Source organism: Pelodiscus sinensis, chromosome 17 (assembly GCF_049634645.1).
Source record: "Pelodiscus sinensis isolate JC-2024 chromosome 17, ASM4963464v1, whole genome shotgun sequence".
Classification (NCBI taxonomy): domain Eukaryota; kingdom Metazoa; phylum Chordata; order Testudines; family Trionychidae; genus Pelodiscus; species Pelodiscus sinensis.
This window is the reverse complement of record NC_134727.1, coordinates 14,878,014-14,905,855: the sequence shown is the minus strand read 5'-3', so window position 1 is coordinate 14,905,855 and position 27,842 is coordinate 14,878,014. Positions and strand designations below refer to the sequence as shown.

General features: G+C 45.7%; 1 protein-coding gene across 2 annotated transcripts; it reads right to left on the bottom strand.

Annotated features, from left to right (window-relative positions):
- Positions 1 to 22: 22 nt before the first annotated feature.
- On the bottom strand, positions 23 to 27,842 carry C1QTNF2 (C1q and TNF related 2). 2 transcript variants are annotated; one of them, XM_006137140.4, is made up of 4 exons: positions 27,564 to 27,842; positions 10,345 to 10,456; positions 6,177 to 6,428; positions 23 to 2,357 (listed from the first exon to the last, which is right to left on the bottom strand). In XM_006137140.4, exons 2-4 carry the CDS (start codon positions 10,373 to 10,375, stop codon positions 1,744 to 1,746), a joined length of 897 nt encoding a protein of 298 aa, XP_006137202.1. In that variant the 5' UTR covers positions 10,376 to 10,456; positions 27,564 to 27,842; the 3' UTR covers positions 23 to 1,743. The 2 variants fall into 2 exon arrangements, with proteins under 2 accessions (XP_006137202.1, XP_006137203.1); XM_006137141.4 differs by lacking the exon at positions 10,345 to 10,456 and having other exon boundaries at positions 27,564 to 27,839.

Genomic DNA, 27,842 nt, shown 5'->3' with positions numbered 1-27,842 from the left:
TGGTTCAATGATTCGAATTGCACACCAGTCTAGAGATTCTTTATTATAATATCAATATAATTCTAGCAGTGTTTGAATTCAGCTTTATTAAAAAAAAAGAAAAAAAGACAATCCAATGACCTTGCAAGATACAGCCCAGTTACTGTACTTAACTGTCATGTAAATATTGTGACTTGTAAAAATAACAAATGCCTTTCCAACATGGTGGGATTTCCTTTCAATATTCGCAAATTTAAAAAAAGTGGAACTTCTTTATTCTTCATTCTAGATGAACATTCATATAGATGAACATTCATACGGAGACAAAAGAAATGACTGGGGAGACATGAACACATATGTGAGAAGAATTTGGCCCAAGTATAATGGGGAAACAGGTGAAGGGTTTCTCTTGTGTGGCTGTCAAGATAGATATCTGTGTTATGAACTTTTTACAAAGGGGAGTTTGTACTCAGAGCCAAATTGTAACAGCTTTATATCAGGATTGCTATGGACTCTGCTACAGTGTATCTAGCATTAAAGAGCCTCTCTTATCACCAGTTGAAAAAAAAATCTCTTTAACTCTTTTTATCACCAATATAAAGATGAATGTGGTTGATTGTGGAGCATCAGTAATATTTCCCCAATATCTTTTATCAGTGAGTCACCATACTTCAGAATTGGATATGTGTAACCCACACACCTATGGGATGTGGTTCAGTCTCCCATCTGTTGGCACTTAGACCACTTACAGAGAGAGAGAATGAATTTTCTCTATGGCCTTAGCTGAGAACCAACTAGCTTTTAGCTCAAGTGAAGCTCCTGAGGTTCCAAGTTCAGTACCACCTTTACAAAAACTTGGGTGGAATCAGATCCAAAATTCCAGTTCAAGTCTCTCTTAAAATCTGACTTTTTTGCATACTGGAGGCATTCTGAAAGGTACTGAGTGACATTAATACCCATTGCATGAGAGTTGAGAGGAGCCAGCATTCTATAGGAAGCTATACCATTGGCTATGAAGGGGCTAAGAGGAGGTCTTTATACCAGTTCTGTTTAGGCCAGACTGCTTTGCCCATTAATAATGCACTTATGAGACTGCTGTTAGACTCTTAACTGATAACTGCCTTGGTTACAACTTGGACCTCGCATTAATGAAGATACTTTCTACAGAGGGATAGCTAGGGGCTCTAATAGCAACAATGCTTCCAATATGAGGTTGCAGAAAATACATTTTGGTTCATTTTTTGAAATTAAAAAATAAAATTATAAGTTCTGCATTGGTGTTAAAATAATAGTAGTACAACCCTAGTTTATATGCTTGGTAAAGGAAAATACAAAAGACAGCTCCAAAGACTGTAAATAAACCCCCCCATTAATGGTACTTTAAAGTGGTCTCACTGATCCTAAGACTATTTGTATTATTGTAGAACCTCAGAGACAATTATGCTAGGAGCTGTACAATCCTGGTGGAAAACACTTGAAACCAACCAAATTATAATTGCTTGCCACTTCCAAGTAAACTATATGTTGAGTATCTTCCTTTTATCACTAGGTAAAGGTTATAAGAAAGCACAGCAACTAAAGAGCTTGTGCTAAAACTTAAATGACATTAAAATACACTTGCTTTAATGATTTGGGAGACTTCCAACAAATCGATGTAGTCTTACAGCTCCAAGAAGGCAGACTTCTTTGATTACCTCACATACATATACACACTTTGTTTGCATAAACTCTCATAGTTGCTTCCTATTCTTTGACAGTCTCCTCCTAGATCTCATTGAGATAATCCTGGTCAGGATATATCAGAAAACCAGTAAATAAACTGTCCGTCCAGTAGGGATCATAAAAGAGCCCATTTTGTTCCGAGTAGAAGATCTGCAACCACACTTCATCATCCTGCTTCAGTGAAATAATGGTTGATCCAGAGGCCACGTCATGGTTACCAGTGTTGGCATCAAAAGTCTTTATTCGGTATTGCCCATTGTGGACCAACCCAATGGCCAAGTGTTTATTGGCCAAAGTGATATCATAAGTGAAGTAGTAAATTCCAGGAATGCTGCATATAAATTTCCCGCTGGAAGCATTGTAGTGCTCTCCTTCATTCATAAGGATCTTGTCAAATTTGATGGGAAGCCTCTCCCTTGGGTAGCTTTTTGTGACTGCAACTGAAAAGGCAGATTTGGCTTTTTTGGCATCACAGCTGCATGGTCCTGGCATCCCAGTATCACCCTTTCTCCCTTTGGGTCCTTTCTTTCCTTGTGCTCCATTTTTCCCATGATTTCCCTTAATGCCCTTCGGACCCCGTGGACCTGCTTTGCCAATGGCGCCTGCTTTCCCCTTGGGTCCTGGTTTACCTGGGTTTCCCGTTCTGCCCTGGAGACCTAGAAGACAAATTGCCTGCAGTGAGATTTTTAGTGAAAAGTGATCAACGTGAGTGTGGTGTTATCATTACACTAAATTATCATATGGGAAGAAATGGAAGAGGATCCTCATGTACAGAGGATTCTAATAAAATAACACACTGGTCTGGATGAGTACTGTGGTTGTCAATCACGTTACCTTTTCTAACACAAACATTCATAATGTGCATTATAACAAAGAAACCCGTCTCACTTGCATTTTGCAACAAATTTAAATGAACACTGGTGGAAGGGTGTGAATGTGACATCTTCCATTAATCCAAGAACAATACTGATAGAAATAGTGCAGAATCCCTGCTTCCCCCATGACGGGGCATCTGCCCCACACTGGCCCTTTAAGCAGTTAAAACCCAGCCCAGGAGTGGCTGGAGTACTGGGGCTGTGGAGCCAGCAGCTGAAGCCGGTATGAGTCAATTGGGGCTCAGCTGAGGGCAATATAAATAAAGGCTCCTGAAGGGGTTGAGACAGACTCACTCTTGCTGTGGAGTAGGAGGGACCTGGCTGTCAGAGAAGTTGGAGGCTTCCTGACTCAGGGCAGGGTTGGGCAAAGGCAGGATGGGTTGGGGAAGCTCTGGCCAGGCAAACACCCAGGCTGCAGAGCCTGAAGCAAGGTCTGAGACTACTAGGGTTGTAGAGAGGCAGCCAGGGTAGGCAAAGGCAGCAAGACTTTGCTCCTACTGCCTGCCAATGATGAGTGGCCATTTCAGATTGCAGTGTGCTCTGGAGGCAGAGGCTAGATGAAGACTTGCAGTGGGTCACTGTGGTGGGCATAGGGGGTTGGGAGTTCCTGGGGGGGGGGGGGGAATCCTAGAGTGTGGGGGCACTGTGGTGGGGCAGTACCCAGATGAAAGACACCATGGCCTGGGAGGGATGTGGGTCCTAACACAGAGGTGGAGCAGAATAGGTAAGAGCAGGTGTGACACCAGCCAGAAGGGGGCGCATCAGCACCAAAAAGCTATTGCCTGAGTGGCCAGCAAGGGGTGGCCACTACGATCCCCTTTTGGTGCCTCAATCCTCAGTTGTAGGAACTGTCTGCAGAAACTGCCAGTTAATGCTGCTTCTGATGAGAGTTCCTGTGCCATAGACATTTTGGTCAAAAAAACAGGATGTAAATCTCCAAATGCCTCTTGGGGCTGGTTTAGGTCCTGTGTCAGTACAGGACTAGATGATGTCTCAGGGTATGTGTCTAACTCTAAGGGTGGTTAAGCTCCTTTCCAAGGGAGGCTGCAGAATCCCTGTCACTAGAGAACAGGTTGGACAAACCATTATCAGGGATGGTCCTGATGCTGTGCAGGGGCCTGGACTTGATGACTTTTTGAGGTCCTGTCTAGTTGTATATTTCTGTGACTTTAAGGGTGGGTCTACACTGCACCCTTACCTTGAAATAAGCTATGTAATTTGCATTATGCAAATTGCGTAGCTTATTTCGAGGCAACTTTAAAATAGCTTATTTTGAAAGTGCAGTTCCAACAAATCCCTTAGCCCTTGTGGAATGAGGGTTTAGAGGGATGCCAGCATACTGCACCTGTTGTTTGGAAATAACAGGTGCGTTTAAAGATTCAGGATAGCTATTTCGGGATATTTCTGCTATCCTGAAATAGCGCTGCTGTCTACACGTAACCTAAGAGTCCTGCAGTACAGATAATGTAAGTAAACAGAGCTTAATTTAAGATGGGATTCAACATATGGGTGTAAGAAGCAAAAGGAAGTCAGGAAAGTGGGAAGGTAACAGTGAGAGAGAAGAATCTGTTCTTCATTACCATAACTGCAAAATATTCAGATATTTAATTTATTGATCCTCACAGCATGTTAGTGAGGTAAGGCGCTGCTCTATCTCCATTTTACAGATGGGAATGGAAGTAGACAGAATCTAGAGGACTTGCCCAAGGTCATAGAGGAAGTTTGGAAGAGCAGAGAAATGAATATAGGTTTCCTGAGTACCACACTAATCCCTTAAATATGCTGGCTCATCCTTCCTCTCTACCTCTAAACATGCTGGCTATGTCTAGACTGGCATGATTTTCCGCAAACGCTTTTAACGGAAAAGTTTTTCCGTTAAAAGCATTTGCGGAAAAGAGCGTCTAGATTGGCATGGACGCTTTTCCGCAAAAGCACTTTTTGTGCAAAAGCGTCCGTGCCAATCTAGATGCGGTTTTGCGCAAGAAAGCCCCGATCGCCATTTTCGCCATTGGGGCTTTTTTGCGCAAAACAGTTTTTAGCTGTCTACGCTGGCCCTCTTGCACAAAAACATTTCTGGAAAAGGGCTTTTGCCCAAACGGAAACGTCAAAGCATTTCCGCAAGAAGCACTGATTTCGGACAGGAGAAAGTCAGTGCTTTTGCGCAAAATCAAGCGGCCAGTGTAGATAGCTGGAAAGTTTTTGCACAAAAGCGGTTGCTTTTGTGGAAAAACTTGCCAGTCTAGATGCAGCTGCTGTGTCATGAAGAGAAGACTTTACAAAAGGAAATGCTCCTGCAGCCAGTCGGCTGTGTTAGAGTAATAATGAGCTTTGAGGTAACATAGTAAACTCACATTGGAAAGGGTAAGCAATAAGAGATCTCACCTAGGACTTCCTCCACAGGCATGAAAGAACAGAATCATAGATTTCAGTTACTGAGAATTAAATTGGTGTGAAACAAAATTCCATCAGTAGTTTAAACACAACGGCTGTGTCTAGACTGGCATTTGCTTTTGCGGAAAAACTTGCCAGCTGTCTACACTGGCCGCTTGAATTTCCACAAGAACACTGATGATCTCATGTAAGAAATCAGTGCTTCTTGTGGAAATACTATGCTGCTCCTGTTCGGGCAAAAGTCCTTTTGCGCAAAAGCTTTTGTGCAAAAGGGCCGGTGTAGACAGCTCAGATTTGTTTTGTGCAAAAAAGCCCCAATTGCGAAAATGGTGATTGGGGCTTTTTTGCAGAAAAGTGCGTCTAGATTGGCATGAACGCTTTTCCGCAAAAAGTGCTTTTGCGGAAAAGCGTCTGTGCCAATCTAGACTCTCTTTTCCGCAAATGCTTTTAACGGAAAACTTTTCCATTAAAAGCATTTGCAGAAAATCATGCCAGTCTAGACGTAGCCAACCTGTTTGGAACCAGACTGCACTTAATTCAGTCTAGCTACATCTAGATAGTGGGGCTATTTTGAGATACTGCAAGAATCCTGAAATAGCAATTCCATGTCTTTAAATGCACCTGTTATTTCAAAGTTATTTCAAAATAATGGGTATGCTATTCCAGTGTCTCTGTAGCCCTCTTTCCATGAAGGTCAAGGGTTTTGTCAGAATAGTGTTTTATTTCGAAATTTGGTGCTGTGTAGACAGTGCCAAATAAGCTATGCAATTTGTGTAGCACAAATTGCATAGCTTATTTCAAGGTAAGGGTGCTGTGTAGACACACCATTCTTTTTTAAGGTGAGTTTCCATTTAATTTGCTCAATCTGAAGAATCAGATCATCTCTATCTTAAAAATAATTACTTCCATCTTTATTTTGATTAGCTTTGCCTGAATCAGCCTGTTTCTGACTACAGAAAGGTAGTACTGAATTCAAGTCATACCTGGGTTCCCTTTCTGGGAGTTGCTAGATGTGAGACTGAGTGGGGAGCAGGGCTGGAACTTCTAGATAAGTAAGAAACTTCCAGATGAAACCCAGAACTGGGACAATGCCTCAGATGTGGCTTTTGGGAGCAACTGTTTTGGATTTCCCTGTGTTTTCTGAACCTTGACTCTTTACCAGGATAATCTGAAGGGTTAACAAAGCTCTAAGAGGCAGTTTCCTCTTACCTTCCTCTCCATGCTCTCCTTTCTCCCCATCTTCTCCATCTTTTCCATCCTTCCCTGGAAACCCCATCCGCCCAATTGTTCCTGGAGACCCTGGTGTTCCAGGGGGGCCAGGAGGGCCCTGTGGCCCTGGCATGCTGCATATGAGCTGCTGGGAACCTTTCTGAATTTCTCCTTTAACAAAGCCACTGAGAAGGTGATTAGCTACACAGGGCACGGTCCAGATGAGCAGAATTGCAGTGATCATGGTGAAATCTGTCACAATGAAAGGAATGAGGGGTTTACTGATATGTACAACTGCAGGCCAGCTTTCGCACAAAGTTATCCCGATCCACCATGGGGCTGGGACGAGAGAGGGAGTGTTTCACATGCTCCCTTAACTTTTGGGGCTAGTGGTGTTGTTTTGGTGGTGGTGGTCCTTTTGGTTGTTTGGTGAATAGATGTTCACATTTTCCCTCTTACCTACCCATCCACTTTCCTCTTCCCCTCAATGAGAATGCTTCTGGCTTGACCTTCTCTCTTGTTCTTGTGACCTCTGCATTGAAATGGACTAGACAGCTGAATCTTATCTACTCCAGATTGTGTTTGCCAGAAACAAAGTGGGGAGAAGCTAGGGTTGCCAGGTGTCCAGTTTTGAACCAGACAGACCAGCATTTGAGCTTTCTGTTCGGGAAACAAATTGAGAAGATATAATTGAGAAAATATAAATGTCCAGTATTTTCTAAATAAGATGTAATGTAGATTGTGATGTAATGTCAAGTGTGTCCGGTATTTTTGTTGAAACCATCTGGCAACCCTAGGAGAAGCAAAGGAGTAGGAAAGCCAGGTTTAAAGATAACAAAAAGAGCCTTTGCTTTCTCATGTCTCTTACTTTCTCCCTCTCTCTTCCCTACTTGCTACTTCTTTTCACAGCCTTATCATTTTTATCTTCTTTGCTGTTTCTTCTTTTTACTCCTGGCCCATGACGGCTGTGAACTGCAGAGTAGCAGTGATGCAGAGGAGTAAAGGCAGAGGTGAAAGTGAGCAGGTGCACCCTGCTGCTGGCAAGAGCTGGCTGAGCTACAGCAAAAGCCAGTGGGGATCTATGTAAAAAGCTGGCAGAGACCTAGGCTGCAATACATGACTTTCACTGCTGTGTAGAAGTAGTGATTTGCTGAATATCATCAGAGCTAGAATCCTTACTGCTGGACTCTCATGTTTCTCATTACTCAGGGATCTAAAAAGGTAATTCCTGAACCACCAGCAATCCATGTCAAGTGTGGTTGAGAACTCTACCTACTTTCGCTAGAAAGTTGCTTTTTCAGATCCACTTAGTTCCCAGTCTGCCAAAACCTCAGCTAAGATTTTTTTTTAACTCCCTTTTGCCCACAGGCTATAAATACAACAGCCATCTCTCTTTACTCTGAGACTTTTGAGCAAAAAGATGTCTGTCTGCTTTTCTGGTTCATTATCATGTATCCATCAATTCCAGTCCACATCAAACAGCCTAATAACACACAATCTCTCGAACTCTGAAAATAGGCTGCAGCTGTCATCTTACAGCTGTCAGAGCTGGCAGGAGATCATTGACATTCTTCAGTATTTTATTCTCTGCATCTTCATTTCCCCCTCCAGGATCCCCATCTTGCTTTGCTTCCTTTATATTCTGTCCTCTGATGTTTTCCTAACCTCACACCAAGATAGTTCATTTTCCCTCCCCTTGTTTTTTGTGCCTCTATGTTGTTTGGTTAAGCATTCTAGTTCAAATCTCATGGGAATTGGAAATGTGTACAACAAATTGAAATCCAAATCTTGTTGTGTCTGTTTCCTCTTGTAGTTCTTCCCCTCCCCCAGTCTGCTATACTGAGGCAAATTCTGCACTTAGGCAGAACTTATTTTGAAATAACTTCCATAATAATGTGTCTACACTACTGGGAAGCCTGGAAATTAGTCCAAGGCATGTTCCCTTAATGTGGATGTGCTATGTCAACTTAGAGCCCCTGGAAGCACTGGGGAGTAATTACTTTGAATGACTCTGGGAAGTCGTTATTTCAAAATAGCAGTAGTGGAGTGTCCACACTACCACTATTTCGAAATAAGAATTATTCCTCGTGGAAAGCAGGAATTATTTCGAAATAACAGGCTTGGTAGTGTGGACGCTCTGCTTGTTATGTTGAAATAAGGGGAATTGTTTTAAAGTAGCTCCTTAGTGTAGACCAGGGCTTAGTTATACCCCTGTAATCCCATTCACTTCCATGGTATTTCATGGAAGTTAGCTCATTAGCATGTAAAAAGCTGATTTAAATGTAAAAAATAGCAGAGGACACTACCTACTGATCTGCTCATGGTTTCAGAGTATTCCAGATTCTGATAGCCTTTACACCTAATGAGTGATGCTATGGAGTAAGCAGCAACATATGAGTGAGGATGACAGAAGGGGGACCTACCGATATAATTGTGACCTCAGTAAAGTTCTTTGTGCGTTAAGAGGTGGAAGTTGAATTGCAGAAGTGGAGGAAAGCAAACTCTGTATACCCGTTATGCATAGGCAGGCCTTATCTGCTTGGAGAAATTTAACTCCATAGCTGCTGCATATAAGCTATTCCAAAATAAAAGTGACTCTTCTGGGATAATTACTCCATTCACAAAATAGTTAAAACAGTTATAGATACATATTTAACTTCAGTTACGTGTATGGCCCATACAACCGTAGCACCTGAGTGTCCCATCTCTATACATATTAAAGTTTTTCCTGCAGGGTGACAATGTTGCCCCAACCCCCAGCCTCAACAGAGTACCCAGAAGGGGAAGAGGTGGCCATGGCTCAGGCTTCTCTTCCCCTTCCCTTAGGGGTTGCCTTGGGCTCCGTGTGGGCCCCCAGCTCCCCTGAAGGAGGGTCGGGGGGGCAGCAGCTGCTCCTCTCTGCGCTGGGGGCCTCGACTCTGGCTGCTCAGGCCAGGCATGCTGGGGTCACCATATGCCTGCAGCTCCAGCCTGGAAATGCCCCCCATTCCGCCTGCAAGATTAGCACGCCAGCTCCGGCTTCCTGTGGGGGAGCGGGGAGAGGAGAAAACCCTGAGGCTCCATGCCGAAGGCGGCTTGTGGAGAAACACGCGCACTGGCGTGAGAGGAGGTGGAGGGTTTCCAGGCTGGAGCTCCAGGAACGCAGCATGCCTGGCCCGAGCAGCCAAAGTCAGCAGTTCCCCACTGGGTCCCAGAGTGTCGGGGCCCCCAGTGCTGCCACTCCTGGCTCAGCCCCAGCCTCCTCCAGCAACCCGAGTGGGACCAAGAGTCCAGGGGGCAGGCCAGGGTTGGCTGCAACCAGGGGGAGAGGGAATGGGGATGGGCGAGAGCCTAGAGAGGAGGATAGAAAGCGGGAAGGGTGCCAGGGCTGGCTGTGACCAGGGAGAGGTATGGGGGGAAAATAGGCGGGGCTGAAAGGCTGGGGAGGGAAGGTCAGGAGGGGCGAGAGGCCAAGGCTGTGTCCAGGATGGGTAAGAGACAGGTCTGGTGTGGCCCCTGGCCCTCCCCTCCCCAGCAGCTGGGTCTGGCACAGCCCCTAGACATCTCCTCCCCAGCAGCTGTGGGGGGCCGAGAGGCCAGAGCTGGTGCTGCCTTCAGCTGCTGGGGGGGAGAGCCAGGCTTGCTTACCCCCCAAGACAGGGGTCTTTGGCAAGCATAGTGAGCAGAGGGCACTGCCCCCTAGTAACCTTTATTGTATTTATCCTCACAACATGTCTATCATCTCCATTTTACGAATGGGGGACTGAGGTTCCAGAAGTCAGGGATAAATCCTTAAAGGCATTTATGTGTCTAGTTCCACTGAAATAGATGGAATTTAGATGTCTAAATACCTTTGAGCAGATGGGTGCAAGTTACTTGTCCAAGGTCACACAGGAAATCTGTAGTGGAGCAGGGATTTCAACCAAGGGTCCCAAATCTAGGCTAATGGCTTAACTGCTGGACACCCTTCCTCTATGTTCAGCAAAGTATTTAAGCTGTGCCATTGCTGTGCTTCAGAGTTGTAGACATTCAATACAGCAGCAGGAACAGTTCTTCTGTCAGAGTTAGTCCACCTCCCCGAGAGGCAATAGCTAGGTTGACAGAAGAATTCTTCCATCAGCCTTTCGCTGTCTATTCCTGGGGTTGGATTGGTTTAACTATGTCACTCAGGGGTGTGCATTTTACATACCCTGAGCAGTATAGCTGGGTTGACTTAACATTTGTGTAGATCAGCCTGCTGTTAGATAATGGCAACTGATTCACAAGGTGTTTTCTTTTCTGTGATCATTCCATAGGAGTTTCTGAATGAGAGAAACACCATCATGATCAAAAATAAGAACATTTGGCTTTATATGTTGTTAATTTTAAATAACAAAAACTCCCCCAGACTCCACTTCTGAATAAATATTAACTTCAGAGGTTCCTGAACCAACCCACTAAATCACCCGTTTATAGCTAGCTTAAACTGATGGTGCAACTGATTTTTGACTACATTTTGGGCAGTCACAGAGCAAAATGTTATAGTCTAGTCATGAGCTTTTTGTGGAGATGGAATAAGTATTTCAGAGTCTCTGGAGCCAAGAGTCTGATTTCCTAAAAGCAGAGCTGCTAATCTGTTTTGATTGCGAATCATAGGCTGAGAATAAAATATTAGCCAAGTTACCTTATCCATTTGTATTCCTGTGTAAACAACCTTTTGAAAAGCCCTAAGTCTTCCTTTCCTATTTTTACCATGAGTTTTTAAGATCTCATTTGTTCACTGATACACAGGTCCTGTCCCCTGGTGCTTGTCATGCATCTCTATTCCTTTCATGAATTCGTGAACCTGGCTGAAGTACGCTTTTCAACCTGATGCGATGGATATCAGAAATTAATATGTATGTGCAGGTAGGATTTGCAGAAGCATGTAAACCTCTGCAAAATTTCCAGCATGGTCACCAGTGTTCCCTATAAGCTGAGCACTTGGGCGTCTGCCCAGCAGAAATTCAGGTGCATCCCAGCTGGTTGGCAGAGTGCCCACAGCTGCTCACAGCAGACTCCTTGTGTTTCTATTAGTGGTGCGCATCTGCATATTCTTCAGTGCACATAACAAAATGTGTTCCACACAAAGATAGAAAATCTTATGATGGTCACATGTTTAAATCCCTATAGAGAAGAAGAATTTGACCATCCCTTATTCGGAAGCTTTAGAAAATGTCATTTTACTACATGTTGCTTGTCGCCGCCCTACTAATGTAGAATTGGGGGCAAATTACCACTGTTCACTTGGTGTTTACAAGGTGCCATTTGCCGACAATATGGAAGCTGCATATAGCACAGACCTTTATAATCCATGATACCTCACTTTAGATGCAATCTACCTCTGCCCTATGCCCATCTCTAGTTAACTTACCTTTCCCACTGCAGATTATTGACAGCACAGAAGACTAGTCACAAAGGGTGGTGTCTAACTCCTATTGAAATCAATGTCAGTCAGGTGCCTAAATATCTTTGTTAATGCAACCCGATGAAGTTAACAAGATATCACTTTAATATTCCTCAACTATGGTATTTCTTGAGTCTAGCAGGTTAAATGGTTCAGTATGCTTAATCAATGGACAAAGAGAGAGGTAGGCATAAGAACATGATCTCTTTATCATGCAGCTTACTCTTCTAGCTGTGACAGATATCCCTCTTTATAAATATATATAAAATAACAGAATAATCAATCATCCCACTTGGATTTTCTTATCAGATGCTTAAGATATACTAAGATGTAATATAAGATTGGGTTTTGATCAATCTAGCCAGTTTCCAGACCGTTCACTAGCACTCTGAATATCTGTAGCTAGGCAAAGCAAGTGTAGCTAAATGGTCAAAGATACAAGCTAGAGCCCCAACTATGGTAGTAGGAATTCTGTTATCCATTACTAGAGTACTCTAGTCAATAAGTGCACAGCAGTCTCCTGAGGCTGTATCCACAGCATATTGGAGTCAAGAGAAAGATTCCCATTGACTCAGAGGGACTTCGAATATCAATGACCTGATCAAATTAGCAAATATATTAGAAACTGAGATTATTATCAGAAGTATTGTGTAAAACACACATCAAATCCTTTCCCACTCATACTCTCTGAAGGGGTGGAACTATGCCATTTTATGTTTTCCAAGAGCCACGTAACTTCTTATTCAAATCCATTGAGAAAATATGCTACACATTAAAATTGTATTGAGGGCCTCACATTATTTCAATGTATATAATTAAGAGCATGCAGTGGAACAAGAGACATAAAACTGTTCTCTGGAAAGGGTTGAGTTCCTCAGATATTTTGATAATCTCATCCCTGTGTTCTTTCTTGTTTTATAAGATTTAAGTTATTTATGGCTGGTGAAAGGTGTTGAACTAATAGTATTGGGGATTGAAACCGCAGACCAGATATCAACTGTGGGTAGATGAATAAAAATTTTGTTTGGTATCCAGCAACAACAATAATAAAAAGGCAAATAGAATGGTAGAAGATGTAAGGAATAACACTGAAAGGAGTGACCACGGGAACTAGTGAACAGGGTACCGCAAACATGAAAGATTGAGGAGAGGAGATTCCCCTGCTGAACACCCCAAACAAGGTCTAAGTGCTAACTTTGGGGTGAGTGAGTATGTTTGACTGTTTGCATTTTTCTTTCTCTTTCAGATTATTTTAGTTACTGTGTCAGCTGGGATTGTGTGTCTGGGCACAGTTTGAGCTTTTGTTCCCTTGATCACCCTCAATCACTCGCCTCCTGTGTGACTAACAAAGAGGTAGGGCTGACCTAGGAGAGAAGGTCTTAAAATCCAATTCTTTCAATGTGGAAAAGAGAAGACTGAGAAGGGACATCACACCTTTCAAATACCTAAAAGGAGAAGGAGGGAGGAGGTAGAAAAAGAGGAGGAGGGAGAAAAATTATTCTTCTTATCCTCTGAGAACAGGGCAAGAAGCAATGGGCTTAAATTGCAGTATGGGAGGTTTTGGTTGGACATTAGGAAAAACTTCCTAACTGTCCAGATGTTTAACTACCTGGAAATTTTTAAGTGCAGGTTAGACAAATGTAAGCAGAGTCTATCTCAAGGCTTCCATTACAGCCAGCTGGAATGGGAACGAAATCCTGGGTGTGGTAATATAAATATAGTTCTCCCAGGGTATGTCTACACTACAAAGTTAGTTCGAACTAACGGACGTTAGTTTGAACTAAATTTCATAGGCGCTACACTAGCGCTCCGTTAGTTCGAACTTAATTCGAACTAACGGAGCGCTTAGTTCGAACTAGGTAAACCTCATTTTACGAGGATTAAGCCTAGTTCGAACTAGCTAGTTCGAATTAAGGGCTGTGTAGACCCTTAATTTGAACTAGTGGGAGGCTAGCCCTTCCCAGGTTCCCCCTGGTGGCCTCTCTGGGCACAACCAGGAAAACTCTTCTCCTCTCCCTCAGCCCCGGGCCCTTAAAGGGGTAGACTCTGGCCAGAAGGCACTGGAGTCAGACAGCCCTGCCAGCAGTCTCTGCCCCTGAGCCAGTGGCCCCACCATGAGCCAGGTAGCCAGTGGCAGTGAGCCGTCCCCTGCCCAGTCCCCGAGCACCCAGGGGCCAGCCAGGGGCTGTAGACGGCGCGCGGCCTCCTGGTCTAGTGCGGAGGTCATGGACCTCATTGAGGTTTGGGGGCAGGCCCCCAATCTCCAAGATCTCCGCACCAGGAGGAGGAACGCGGCCGTCTACGGCCGCATAGCAGCCGCCATGGCCCGCAAGGGACACAGGCGCACCCAAGAGCAGGTGCGAATTAAGTTGAAGCAGCTGCGGCAGGGTTACGCCAGGGCCACAAGGGGCGGCGCCGCTGCAGGGGATGACACCTGCCCCTACTTCACTGCCCTCCACCAACTCTTGGGGGGCAGGGCGGTCCGTGCCAGCCTGGGGGACAGCGAGCCGGGACCAGAGGGCCATGACCTGGGCGCACCGGAGGGGCCACCGCCAGCTGTTCCAGCAGGGTCATCCAGGGAGACCGTACCGGGTAAGTAGTTTGAATTAAGTAGTTCGGGGGGGGGGTGGTGGGAGGGAGACCAGGGACCGCGCGCGTGGGCCATGCCTTCCATGGATCACGCAGACACCTGTGCACGTGCGAGCACGTGCCATGCCACCCTTGGACAGGTGGCTCCAGCTGCGTGACACCCAGGGGCCATTGCCCAATAGGCACATGCTTGTGCAAAGAGACGTGACATGCTCCCGACCCCGGGGCAGGACCCAGCAGGACGCTTTCCTTTTACATGTCCTCTCTACACGGAGGCAGGGGACATCTCCCCCTCCCCCCTGCCGCCCCGACCACACTATACATGGCACAGGGACATGGGTGCGGTCTTGGGGCAGCTCCCAGTCCCAGGGAGAGCCAGACATCCTGACCATGGCCTCTGTACAAGCACAGTGGCTGTGACGGTGCAGGACATGGTCACCCTCACGTTGCGGAGTGGGGGAGGGGGCTGGGCATCATCCTCTGCATCCCCAGGGAGAACTGACTACTTCTCTTCTTTCTCTACAGCTGCACCAACTGCTCATGCAGGGCGCACCACCCCGCCCGGGACATGCTCCCGCACCCGCGGCCTGCTACGGACCGCCAGCATGGAGCAGGAGTACCGGGACCAGCACCTGGGGGCCCTGCGAGCCGTGCACCGCACACTACAGGCGTGGATGAGGGAAGACCTGCAGGTCCGCCACGAGCTGCTGGCTGAGCTCCGAGGGCTGAGCACCAACCTGCAGCTCCTGCTGCAGAGCATGGTGCCCCGTGCTGGTCCTGCGCCTGCTGCTCCCCCAACTGCTGTCCCTCCTCCCACTACTGCCCCCCTCCCACCTCTTCCTCCTCAACCCCCACAACCTCTTCCTCAGTGTCCACACCCCTCACCTCAACCTCCGCACCCTCCACCCCATCCTCCCGGGGACGCCAAGGCCCCCTCCCTCGCTGTGCTGGGAGGCGGTTGGCCCGGCGAGACCCCCACCCCTGATCCTTCAGTTTCCCCACCCCCTCCTTTCCCTTGCTTCCCCCTTTCAGCTCCCTCCTCCCAGTTTTCCCCCTCCCCTCTCCCACCCTCTCTCTTCCCCTCTCCCACCTCCTTTTCCCAGTTTCCCTGAGTTTTGTTAAATAAAGAGAGTTTCTAGTTTTGTTCACACGTTATCTTTATTTTGTACATCAAGAAGAGGGGCTAGGGAAGGGTAAGTGGAAGGAGGTGAGGGAGGAATGGGGCACGAGCCCCCGATGGGGAGGACTGGGCTGGCTCTGTGGGCTTCTGGGGGTGGAAGCTCTCCTGCAGCCCCCCAATTGCCCCCTCTCCCCAGATGGCAGCCTGAGGCAAGTGCAGCCAGGCTGATGGCCGAGTGGTGTGATGTGCCCAGTGTGGGTAGTCCGAGCACTCCAAGCCAGGACTGCTTTGCAAGCGGGGCACCCCTGAGAACTGTGTGTCCGGGGTGGGGGTCGGGACCCTTTAAGCGCAGCCCTGGGCTAGCCTGAGGCAGCATCTCCACGCTCTAAGTCCTCCTCTGATGCCCTGCCAGCACTGCTTCCGGCCATCCTTAAGCCCGGTTCAGGGTCCACTTAATGTGGACATGCTAGTTCGAATTAGCAAAACGCTAATTCGAACTAGTTTTTTAGTCTGGATCCGTTAGTTCGAATTAGCTTAGTTCGAATTAACTAATTCGAACTAAGTTAGTTTGAATTAACATTGTAGTGTAGACGTACCCCCAGTTTGCTTAGGCCTGCTAGATATCCAACTGTTAGTATGGTGTTTTGCCCATTGTAACCAATTTGGCTGTTATGGGGTCACAAACTGTGTTAACCATAAATGCAGGAACTGTAAGATATGATCACCAATGCTTGTAGTTATTGGGAATGCAGAAAAGTGAGTCAGCGACCAGGGAGCTTGCAAACAGGGGCTGCTAACAGTGAGTTTGAAGAGGGAGTTCTCCAGGTGGAGAAGGAGCTGATACAGGACCCTTGAGGGAAGTGGCTGTTTGTAGTGTAGTGTGTGTTTGTGTTTGTTTGTGTTTGTGTTTGGGGGTGTCTTGCTGTGTGCTGAGCTTGTGTTTGTCTGTCTGGGGTTTGGGTTTTTTTCCCCCCTCTTCCCCTCCCCCCCCCCCAAGGAATGTGTGCTGTGACTGGCAGGTGAAAGCTGTGAGCTTCTAATAGGGTTTGAAATCATGAAGCCTCTGCTCATTGGTTGAGCCTTAATCAGGGGGAGGGGCTATCAGGCAGTCCAGGGCTTGCAAACAGGGGCTGCCAACAGGGAGTTTGGAGAGGGAGTTGAGGAGTGGGAAGGGGTGAGATAGACTTGCCATTCTTTAAAATCTTTTCACTACACTCCTCCCCTTCAAGGAGGCATTTAATAACATCTGAGGAATCTCTCAGAAGGAAGCCAGATATGGATGGTGATAGGTCTGCTGTTGCTACCTGCACAGCATGTGCCATGTTTGTCTTTCTCCTGGAAGAAAGAAGGGATTTCATCTGCACTAAGTGCAAGCTGGTCGCCATTTTGGAAGACAAAATTAGAGGACGCGAGACCCAAGTATCGACCATAAGTTCCATCAGAGAGGATGAAGACTTTTTCAATAGAAGGAAGCATTTAATCCTGCAGGCACAGCAGGCTGAAGAGCCAGTGAGGGCAGTGCAGGACAAGGAAGAGAACTGGCAGCACATAACATCAAGAAGAAGAAGGCCAACTCAGGTATCCCCCATTCCTGTAGAGGTTTCAGGCTCTCTCCACAGGCACTGCAGTGGAGAATGCTTTGGCAGGGATCTCTCAGGGAAGAAATCAGACGGGAACTCCACTTACCAGAAGGCATGGGATGCAAACCCAAAAGAAGAAGACAGGTGGTGGTGGTGGTTGGGGACTCCATCCTAAGTGGGACTGAGTCATCCATCTGCCATCCAAACTTGCAATCTTGAGAAGTGCTGCAGGATCCAGCCAGAGGCTGTTCGCAGCTTGACCTCCTGCTCACAAACAGGGAGGAGTTAATAGGGGAAGTAGAGGTGGGTGACAACCTGGGAGACAATGATCATGAGATGGTAGATTTCAGGATCCTGACCAAAGGAAGAAAAGAGAGTAGTAAAATACACACCTTAGACTTCAGAAAAGCAGACTTCAACTCCCTCAGAGACCTGATGGGCAGAATCCCCTGGGATGCTAACATGAAGGGGAAAGGAGCCCAGGACAGCTGGCAGTATTTTAAAGAAGCCTTGTTAAAGGCACAGAATTAAACCATTCCAATGTGTAGCAAGACAAGCAAATATGGTAGGAGACCAGATTGGCTCACCGGGGAAATCCTTGGTGAACTTAGGGAGGAGTATAAATGTATAGCTTGAGAATGCAGGGGGTTATCAGGAAGGCAAAAGTGCAATTGGAATTGCAACTCGCAAGGGATGTGAAGGATAACAAGAAAGGTTTATACAGGCATGATAGCAAGAAGAAAGTGATCAGAGAGCGTGTAGGGCCCCTACTGGATGAGGGCAGTAACCTAGTGAAAGGTGATGTGGGGAAAACTGAAGTACTTAATGCTTTCTTTGCCTCTGTACTCACAGACAAGGTCAGTTCCCAGACTAACGCGCTAAGTGATGCAATATGGGAAGAAGGTGGACAGCCCTTGGTGAAGAAAGAACAGGTTAGGAACTATTTAGAAAAGCTAAACGTACACAAATCCATGGGTCCGGACTTAATGCATCCGAGGGTACTGAGGGAGTTGGCAAATGTCATTGAGGAGCCTTTGGCCATTATCTTTGAAAATTCTTGGAGATCGGGAGATATCCTGGATCATAGGGAAAAGGCAAACGTAGTGCCCATCTTTAAGAAAGGGAAGAAGGACAATCCAGGGAACTAAAGGCTGGTCAGTCTTACCTCAGTCCCTGGAAAAATCATGGAGGAGATCCTCAAGGAATCCATTTTCAAGCACTTGGAAGAAGGGAAAGTGATCAGGAATAGGCAGCATGGATTCACCAAGGGCAAGTCATGCCTGACCAATCTGATTAGCTTCTAAGATGAGGTAGCTGGCTCTGTGGATATACGGAAGTCATTGGATGTGATATACCTTGACTTTAGCCAGGCTTTTGATACGGTCTCCCACAACATTCTTACCAGCAAGTTACGGGAATGTGGATTGGGTAAATGGATGGTAAGATGGATAGAAAGCTGGCTGGAAGGTCGGACCTAGAGGGTAGTGATCAACAGCTCAATGTCAGTATGGCGGTCGGTTTCTAGCAGAGTGCCCCAAGAATCAGTTCTGGGACTTGTTTTGTTCAACATCTTTATTAATGACCTCGATGAGGGGATAGATTGCACCCTCAGAAAGATGGCAAATGACACTAAGTGAGGGGGAGAGGTAGACACACTGGAGGACAGGGATAGAGTTCAGAGTGACTTAGACAAATTGAAGGATAGGGCCACAAGAAATCTGATGAGGTTCAACAAGGATAAGTGTAGAGTCCTGCACTTGGGATGGAAGAATCCCAAGCATTGTTACAGGCTGCTTAAGTAGCAGTTCTGTAGAAAAGGACCTGGTGATTTCAGTGGATGAGAAGCTGGATATGAGTCAACAGTGTGCCCTTGTAGCCAAGAAGGCTAATGGCATATTAGGTTGCATTAAGAGGAGCATTGCAAGTTGATCCAGAGATTTGATTATAACTCTTTGCTCACTCTGGTGAGGCTACATCTGGAGTATTGTGTCCAGTTCTGGGCCCCCAATTGCAAACCTAGTGAGGAGGGTTTTAAACTAGGTTCGTTGGGGGATGGTGACCAAAGCCCTGAGGTAAGTGAGGAAGTCAGATACCGAGAAGAAACACAAGGAGGAATGAGCAACAAGGGAGGCCCCCTGATTTGGATGGAGAACATAGGGTGATCAACTAGTTATCTAAGGTGTTTGTACACCAATGCGAGAAGCCTGGGAAACAAACAGGAAGAATTAGAAGCCCTGGCCCAGTCAAAGAACTATGGTTTGATTGGAATAACAGAGACTTGGTGGGATGACTCACATGACTGGAGCACTGTCATAGAAGGGTATAAACTGTTCAGGAAGAACAGGTAGGGGAGAAAAGAAGGAAGAGTTGCATTGTATGTAAGAGAGCAGTATGATTGCTCGGAACTCCAGTATTTAGAGTAAAAGGCTGTTGAGAGTCTATGGGTTAAGTTTAGAGGTGGAAGCAATAGGGGTGATGTTGTGGTTGGTGTCTGCTATAGACCGCCAGATCAGGTGGATGAGGTCAACGAGGCTTTCTTTAAAAAAGGGAAGAAGGATGATCCTTCTACTACAGTCCAGTCAGCCTTATCTTAGTCCCCGGAAAAATCGTGGAGGGGATCCTCAAGGAATCCATTTTGAAGCACTTGGAAGAGAGGAAAGTGATCAGAAATAGTCAGCATGGATTCACCAAGGGCAAGTCATGCCTGACCCAATCTGATTATCTTCTATGATGAGGTAACTGGCTCTGTGGATATGGGAAAGTCAGTGGATGTGATATACCTTGACTTTTGCAAAGCTTTTGATATGGTCTCCCACAATATTCTTGCCAGTAAGTTAAAGGAATATGGATTGGATAAATGGACGGTAAGATGGACAGAAATCTGGCTAGACTGTCGGGCCCAGCGGGTAGTGATCAACAGCTCGATGTCAGAATGGTGGTCGGTTTCTAGCGGAGTGTCCCAAGGATCTGTTGTAGAACTGGTTTTGTTCAACATCTTTATTAATGACCTGGATGAGGGGATGGATTGCACCCTCAGGAAGTTCGCAGGTGACACTAAGATGGGGGAAGAGGTAGATACTCTGGAGGGCAGGGATAGGGTACAGAGTGATCTGGACAGATTAGAGGATTTGGCCTAAAGAATTCTGATGAGGTTCAACAAGGACAAGTATAGAGTCCTGCACTTGCAACGGAAGAATCCCAAGCATTATTACAAGCTGGGGATTGACTGGCTAAGTAGCAGTTCTGCAGAAAGGGACCTGAGGATTACAGTGGAAAATCAAGTTCAAGAAAGTCAAAGTTCAAGAAAGTCAAGACAGAAACAGATTGTGAAGAACTTCAAAAAGATCTCACAAAACTAAGTGGTTGAATTTCCGCAAAAGCGCTGATTTCCTACTGTAAGAAATCAGTGCTTTTTGCGGAAATACTATGCTGCTCCCATTCAGGCAAAAGTCCCTTTTGCGTAAAACTTTTGCGCAAAAGGGCCAGTGTAGACAGCTGAGATTTGTTTTGTGCAAAAAAGCCCCGATCGCGAAAATGGCAATCGGGGCTTTTTTGTGTAAAAGCACGTCTAGATTGGCCCGGACGCTTTTGCACAAAAAGTGCTTTTGCAGAAAAGCGTCCGTGCCAATCTAGACACTCTTTTCTGCAAATGCTTTTAACAGAAAACTTTTCCGTTAAAAGCATTTCCGGAAAATCATGCCAGTCTAGACGTAGCCCTCATGAATTCCCTAGCCACCATATTTTTGCATCTATGGGGCAGATATCTTGGTCAATGGGTTCTAAAAATTCCCAACTTGTACTAATTCTGAATCCAGCAATAGAGGCATGGATAAAATTCCTTATCAAGAGAGATTGGGAAAAGAGGGCTGGTTAGTGTAGAGAAGAGATGTATAAAAGGGAATGATAGAAAGTTGTACAAGATAACAAATGGTATCAAGAAAATAAATCAAGCACTTTGATTGGGGGAAGGGATAGTGTTGGCCTGCTAAACCCAGGGTTGTGAGTTCAATCCTTGATAGGGCCACTTAAGGATCTGGGGCAAATCTGTCAGAGATGGACTGGACTTGATGACCTCTCAAGGTCCCTTCCAGTTCTATGAGATAGGTATATCTCCATATATTATATACTTTGTCATACTCCTAGAATAAGGGCACAGTGGATGATGAAAGGCAGCACACTTCAAATTTATAAATTTTACCATTGAGCAATTATCATGTGAAACTCATTGCAACAAGGTACATTTAAAATGGCAATTAAAAGCCAGGATTTTTCAATGGGATATAATGCTTCATGCTTCAGGACATAAATACATCACTATCTCATGAAGTAGAGGATGAAAGTCTCCCCGGAGGCAGAATAGATGCCTGTGGAGTAGGGATGTTAGATATCAGATAATTGAATAGTTGTGTAACTGCAAGAAATCTTTGCAGTTACATGACTATGTTACAGTCTCCAGGGGGTGGGACCGGCACTCATTGCACTCCCAGCCTCACTCCTGGGGAACCCCGGGCAACCCTGCACTGCTGCCTATCAGAGGCAGCAGCGTGGAGTTGTAGGAGGAGCTGTTCCACAAAGCAGCAGCACAAGATGGCAGCAGCCCCAGTCCATGGAGTGTCCAAGCTCCCCAAGGACAGAGGCTCCTCTGTGGGATGCAAAGCAGCCTCTGTCTGCAGGGCATTCTGACCCTCTCATAGACAGGGGCTGCTGCCATAAAACAGCTTCTGCCCATGGCAGGCCAAGGCTCACAGAAGCCTCTTCTGCTCCCCTCCCCTTGCTGCTGTCTCTGATAGAGGCAGCAGTCTGGGGGAGGGGACAGGAGGAACCATGGAGACGGTGCTGGGGAGAACCAGCACTGGCTCCTACTTCCCCCGCTCCCCCGCTTGCTGGGAGGAGCTGATAGATTATGCTGGGGTGGGAGCAGTGCGCAAAGCCTCTTCCCTCCCACCCGCACAGCACAGAGAGCCAGGGAGCAGCCAGCTACTTTGAATAGCATGGGGCTGCTCTGTGCCTGAGGATTCTGGCAGATTGGGCTGTGGGCTGGATTGAAAGGCTTAACAAGCCAGATCCAGTCCATGGGCAGTATCTTGCCCACCCCATGCTATGGAAGGATTCTTAAATGTACCTATGAAGCATCTGATACTGGCAACTTTTGATGTGGGGCAACTGGACTAGATGGACCACGGATCTGATGCAATTCTTGTGCACTATTGATTAGAACCTCAGCAGGACTTCAGAATGCCACACTGCAGTACAGTGGCTCTAAAGGAAAAAAAAATCAAATTCACAAAAGAGTAGAACTGACCAATTCTCTCTCACTCACTCAGCTTCAAATGCATATTGGAACCAGATCAACGTATGTCCCTGGCCTCTCCAAACTGCAGGCAATGCTCCCAGTAGCAAAGGTTAGAAATAAAACAGTTTGGCTTATTACAAGGTTCCATCTGACATTTTACAGTTTGCATAACATTTCAAGGAGAATATTTTCTATATTCAGAGCGGTGTTAAACATTTGATAAAAAATGCATCCCTTGTCTTATGTGATAATGCTCGACAGTTACATAGAGTTTGACAAACATCAACAAATTATTACAAAAGCTTCCATGTTAGTCTGTAACAGCTGCAGTGGTCCACAACAGCCTGCAGGACCACAGAAAAGTACCCCTTCCGGTTGATGTAGTCAGATGTCCAGTGGTTGGGGGCCCGGATGGGGATGTGGGTGCCATCAATGCCTGCCTCTCCACCTCCCTGCAGTTGGGGAAGCCCGTGGCGACAAAGCCAGGGATGATGTGGTCCATGTCACCCAGGAGGATGAGCTGGTGCTGCAGGATGCTGTTGATGATTACCTGTAGAAGAAGACAAACAGGGAATCACAGGGTTTCTAGGGCCCTTGGGAAGTCCCTGAGCCCAGCCCCCCTGTCTCCCCACATACTAAGAGCATCCCCCAACTCACCGCATCCCCCAGCAGGGCTTTGTGAATGCAGGGCTGAAAAAACTTCCGGGGAGAGAGCTTCCACTCACCCCTTCCTTAGGAGATCCCATTCCAGCAGTTCCCCTCCCTCACAATAACAGAGAGTCATACCTGCATGATTACGACCCCAACGGGTGATCTCTCCATGCCAAACTGATTCCCCACAGAGCAGTAGCTGTCTGGCATGGTAAGCTTCCACAGTGTGATGGCAATCTGCTTCTGAAAGCTGGCAACCTGAGGGCAGGGGTGGGCCATTCTCACAGCTCCAGGAAGGTGTCCTTCCATCTGCGGAAATCCTTCTGTCTGCTGATCATGATGATCCGGTCCCACCAGTCAGAACTGGTGTCCAGTCGCTAGAAGCGGAGGTGTATCGTGTGCAGGGGAGGGTGGAAGAGTCTATGCCTCATGAGCAGCATGTGGAGGGAGATGAAGAGGTCCCCCATAGGGAGTGTCAGGTCCTCCTCCTGCAGAGGCACGAGGGCAGCCTGCGAAAACTGCACCAAGAGGTGCATCATGAGATCCAGGAGCTTGACAGCAGGTCCAGCTCCTTGGCTAGAGTGCTGTGGTGTCCGCAAGGGCAAGTAGAGCAGGCAGTGAAAAGGCTCAAGGAGGTAGGCAAAGGTGAGGTGCCTGAGTCACAACTTTACAGAGGAGCCCCTTTAAACACGAGTTTTAGATAGCCTCAAGCAGCATCTCCAGGAAGTAACGTCCCGATGTCCTGCCCGGAGTGCTTCTGGGGAGGCTTTAAATGTGACTGAGGCTCCAATCAGTGTAGACACTCTGTTTTGAAATAGCTCAGTGCTATTTTAATGGGCATTTTCAGTGTAGAGGCGCTATTTCGAAATAAGCTATTTTGGAGGTTTTTATTCTAAAATAAGTTATTCCAAAACAACGCTACTGTGTAGCCATACCCTATGTGCTTTACAAGACCTAATTAGGAAGATCGCCTTTTCAGCCCCAAATTTCCAGAAAATAAACAATCCATTAATCAATTTATTTTGAAATTATATATATTATCGTCTGCAGGCTGCATGTATTCATTGCTGCTAAGGCTTTTCAGATCACTTATTCAAAAAGAAAAGGGGGGGGGGAATCTCATCATAGTTCGAGTCAAAATGGAGGTTCAAATGCAGCCTCAGCTCCTCTGAGAAACCAAGAGGTTTCTATGTGATCCACACATGGAGAGGGGATGAGTCGGAGCTCCCTGTTCCCTTTCCCACATTGCTACTTAGCTGGATCCCTGGGAGTCACTGAAGCCAGAAGGCCAGTACAGCGGGGGTGGGGGAGTACAAGGTTTCTGTATGTCCCCTGGGATCTGACAGGGTTTGGAGGGTAACCTTTCCCCTGGAGGGTGGAGGGAAAACTCAGTTCTCTGCCCCCAAAGGGAAGATACAGGGGAATCTCTAGGAGGAAAGAAAGCATTGGGCAGAATTCAAGTCACAAAGTCCCCTTGCAAACACTGAACACACAGATTCTGGAGCATAATTATACCACAAATTCAATTGGTTTGGTCTGATATGGATCGGTGCATAACAAGCTTGTTGCTTGAGGACTGCTGAATTCTGCCTTCCGACTTTGCTAAGTCCGTCAAGACAACAACTGCTCCTAGTCTCTGTATTACAATGAAGTGCACCTTTCTATGGCTCTGGAGTGACCACGAGGCCCTGAAAACTGTGCATTCACATTCCCCTAACTATAGTTCCCTCTCCCCATCTGCCCCCACTCACACTTTTGCAGGCCTTATGAGTCCCCCCGCTCTTTATCCCATTGCCCTCCATGAGTCCTCAAGGCTGCTTGCCCTTGCAGATAGAATCAAATCCACAAGGGGGTGGAGAAAAGAATAAGTAGGCAATTGCTTTCCTGATAGGTGGAAGAGGCTCTCTCTCCCTTCTTCTCTAAGGCTACATCTACACTGCAGGCTTTTGCCAGCAGCGAGTTTGCTAATGAAGTGCTCATTAGCATTTGTCACGTTGTCATTTGCATATCTCTGCCAATACTTATTGCACAAAAACAAGCTGTGTAGATGGGTCCGTTATGCACAAAAAAACCTCCTTTTGTGCAAGATCCCTTATGCCTCAAAATGGAGGTATATGGGATCTTGCGCAAGAGGGGGTTTTTGCACAAAATGGACCCATCTGCACTGCTTGTTTTTGTGCAAAAACCTCTTGCGCAAAAAGCATCAGCAGAGATATGCAAATGGCAATGTGACAAATGCTAATGAGCGCTTCAAGACCAAAAGCCTGCTGTGTAGACATAGCCTCAGGGTATGTCTGTCTACACTACAGGATAAAGTCAAATTTAAGATACGCAACTTCAGCCACGTTAATTGTGTAGCTGAAGTTGAAGTACCTTAACTCAACTTTTGGCACTGTCCACACTGCAGGAAGTCGAAGAGAGACCATTCTCCCTTCGACTTCCCTTGATCCTCATGAAAGTAGAACTACCAGCATCAACTGGAGAGTTTCTCCCAGTTCCAATTAGCATATCTTCACTAGACCCACTAATTGGATCAACAGTGACAGCTTCTGTCTTCTCTAAGTGTGTGTCTGCATGGCAACCTTACCTTGAAATAAGCTACGCAAAATTGTGTAGCTTATTTTGAGATAATTTTGAAATAAAGTGCTATTCCAACAAGTATCTTAACCCTCAAGGAATGATGGTTACAGGGATAGCAGAATAGTGCGCCCATTACTTTGAAATCTATTTTGAAATAATGGGCGCATTGAAAGATGTGGAATAGCTATTTTGGGATACTGAACACTCCTGTTTATAACTAACCAAGTTGAGTAATCAGTGGGATTTGAACCCTGAATCTTCAACACTAAAAATGTGTTTTACCATTTGAGCTAAAAGAGCAATTGCCCAAGTACATTCTGTAGCAGATTCATAAACCACCTAACAGGGACCAGCCCCTTGAAGGAGACCTAGACCAATACTCTTCTAGCATGGTTCCATATGTGCACATTTCTGAGTTCCTAAATAAAAGCATTTTCTATATGCCTACCATAACAATTGTCCTGAGTTAATCACTTTTAAATTCTAGCCACTCTTCTTGGCTTATACAATCAGGCTACGTCTAGACTGGCATGATTTTCCGGAAATGCTTTTAACGGAAAAGTTTTCCGTTAAAACCATTTTCAGAACAGAGCATCTAGATTGGCACAGACGCTTTTCCGCAAAAGCACTTTTTGCAGAAAAGCATCCATGGCCACTCTAGACGCGCTTTTCCGCAAAAAAGCCCCGATCGCCATTTTCGCGATCGGGGCTTTTTTGCGGAAAACAAATCTCAGCTGTCTACACTGGCCCTTTTGCACAAAAGTTTTGCGCAAAATGGACTTTTGCCCAAACGGGAGCAGCATAGTATTTCCACAAAAAGCACTGATTTCTTACAGTAGGAAGTCAGTGCTTTTGCAGAAATTCAATCAGCCAGTGTAGACAGCTGGCAAGTTTTTCTGGAAAAGCGGCTGATTTTTCGGAAAAAATGGCAGTCTAGACACAGCCTCAGACTTATAAAAGGCAAATGCTGTCCTGCCAACCTGGAATTTTATTCACAATAGGATTCCAAAGCAATTCTACAATTAGGATATAGGATACTGCAAATATAAATTAAAAAGAGGAAGGGAAAGCTGGATCTAGAGACGGAAAAGTTTTGCCCAGGCAACCAAGAATGAACCATGAATGAATGGTTGGAAGCAAATCCTTTTTGTTGTCATGTACCATAGGATACATTCCTTATTGCATTTCAGCTGCCTTGGAAATGTAAAATCAGAGTAAAATTCCTAAAGGTGTTTAGCCGAGCAGAATCGTAGTTGTGCAGTTATTTTCCTTCAAGGAGGCTAACAAGTACAAGTTGGAGGTGGAAGTGTTTGAAAGTAATAGGTCTGAGGGAACCTTCGCCACACAGTAATTGACAAATGAGTCTGAAAAGATCGGGTATTTTGTATTGCATGAATAACAATAGTAAGTTTTGACCATGCAGGCTATAAACTGATTTTGTTTGAATTATATTTCCTCCCTGGTGCCTTATGACCTTACAGTGTTTTCTCTCACAGATTTGTAAATTAAAGGATTAGCTCTATCTTTACATTCCAGTGTTTCCCATAAACATTTGGCTATCTATCAAATAAAACAACTTCCCCACCCCAGATTCTTGCACTGTAATTCAAAATGTCTTAATGTTCTAAATACTTTTAATATATCATTATAATAAATGATCACCCTGATAATAGCAGCAAGGCACTCATCCACACAAAATTAAATAAAGTGTGCTATTAGTAACCATCGTGGTATGTTTAAAATGGATGCATTTAATCACTGGTGTAATTCTTTGAAAGGAACAGTCACATCAGGTCTGAATCTGGCCCATAATCTTTTGCCAGGCAAAATGCTGATAAAGTTACACCTCCAAAAAGAAAGAACAATATCTCTTACCCTTCAGGTCACATTATTGTTCCTGCCATTAAGCAAGTAGCTGATGCCTGTGGCAATTCCTCAGTAACTTTGTGTAGAACAGTTTGCAATACAAGTCACCAGTTAAAGAACAGAGAAAAAAGGTTGCAGTTAAAACTGCCCAGACATGCGGAGCTCAGAAAACATTCAAGACTGTTGCCATTAAGGATTCCTTTGAATGTCTTGGAAACCTGAGTGCTCAGTAATTTAGACATTATTTACTAATTGTTTCAAAGTTAAGGTTAAAAATAAAATGAGGAAGGGGAATTCTACTTACCAGGACAAATCTTGTCAGTAAGATTTTGATCTGCACTGGAAAACCTACTGAATCTTAAGCAGATGTTTCACTGCAAATCATCACACAGTTTAGCATGAATCTCAGTTGTTTCTGCAAACAGCTTCTTTTCTGAGGGTAGCTTGAAATTTCAAGTCCTCAAACTGTGTTTTAAAAAGTTTATTCCTTTCGCTTCTATTCCCAGTTTCCTTCAGCAGCTTCAGATTTTGGCTCCACTTTGCCAAAGGCATATTTTTATTATTGTGTAATGGGTCTGAGCCT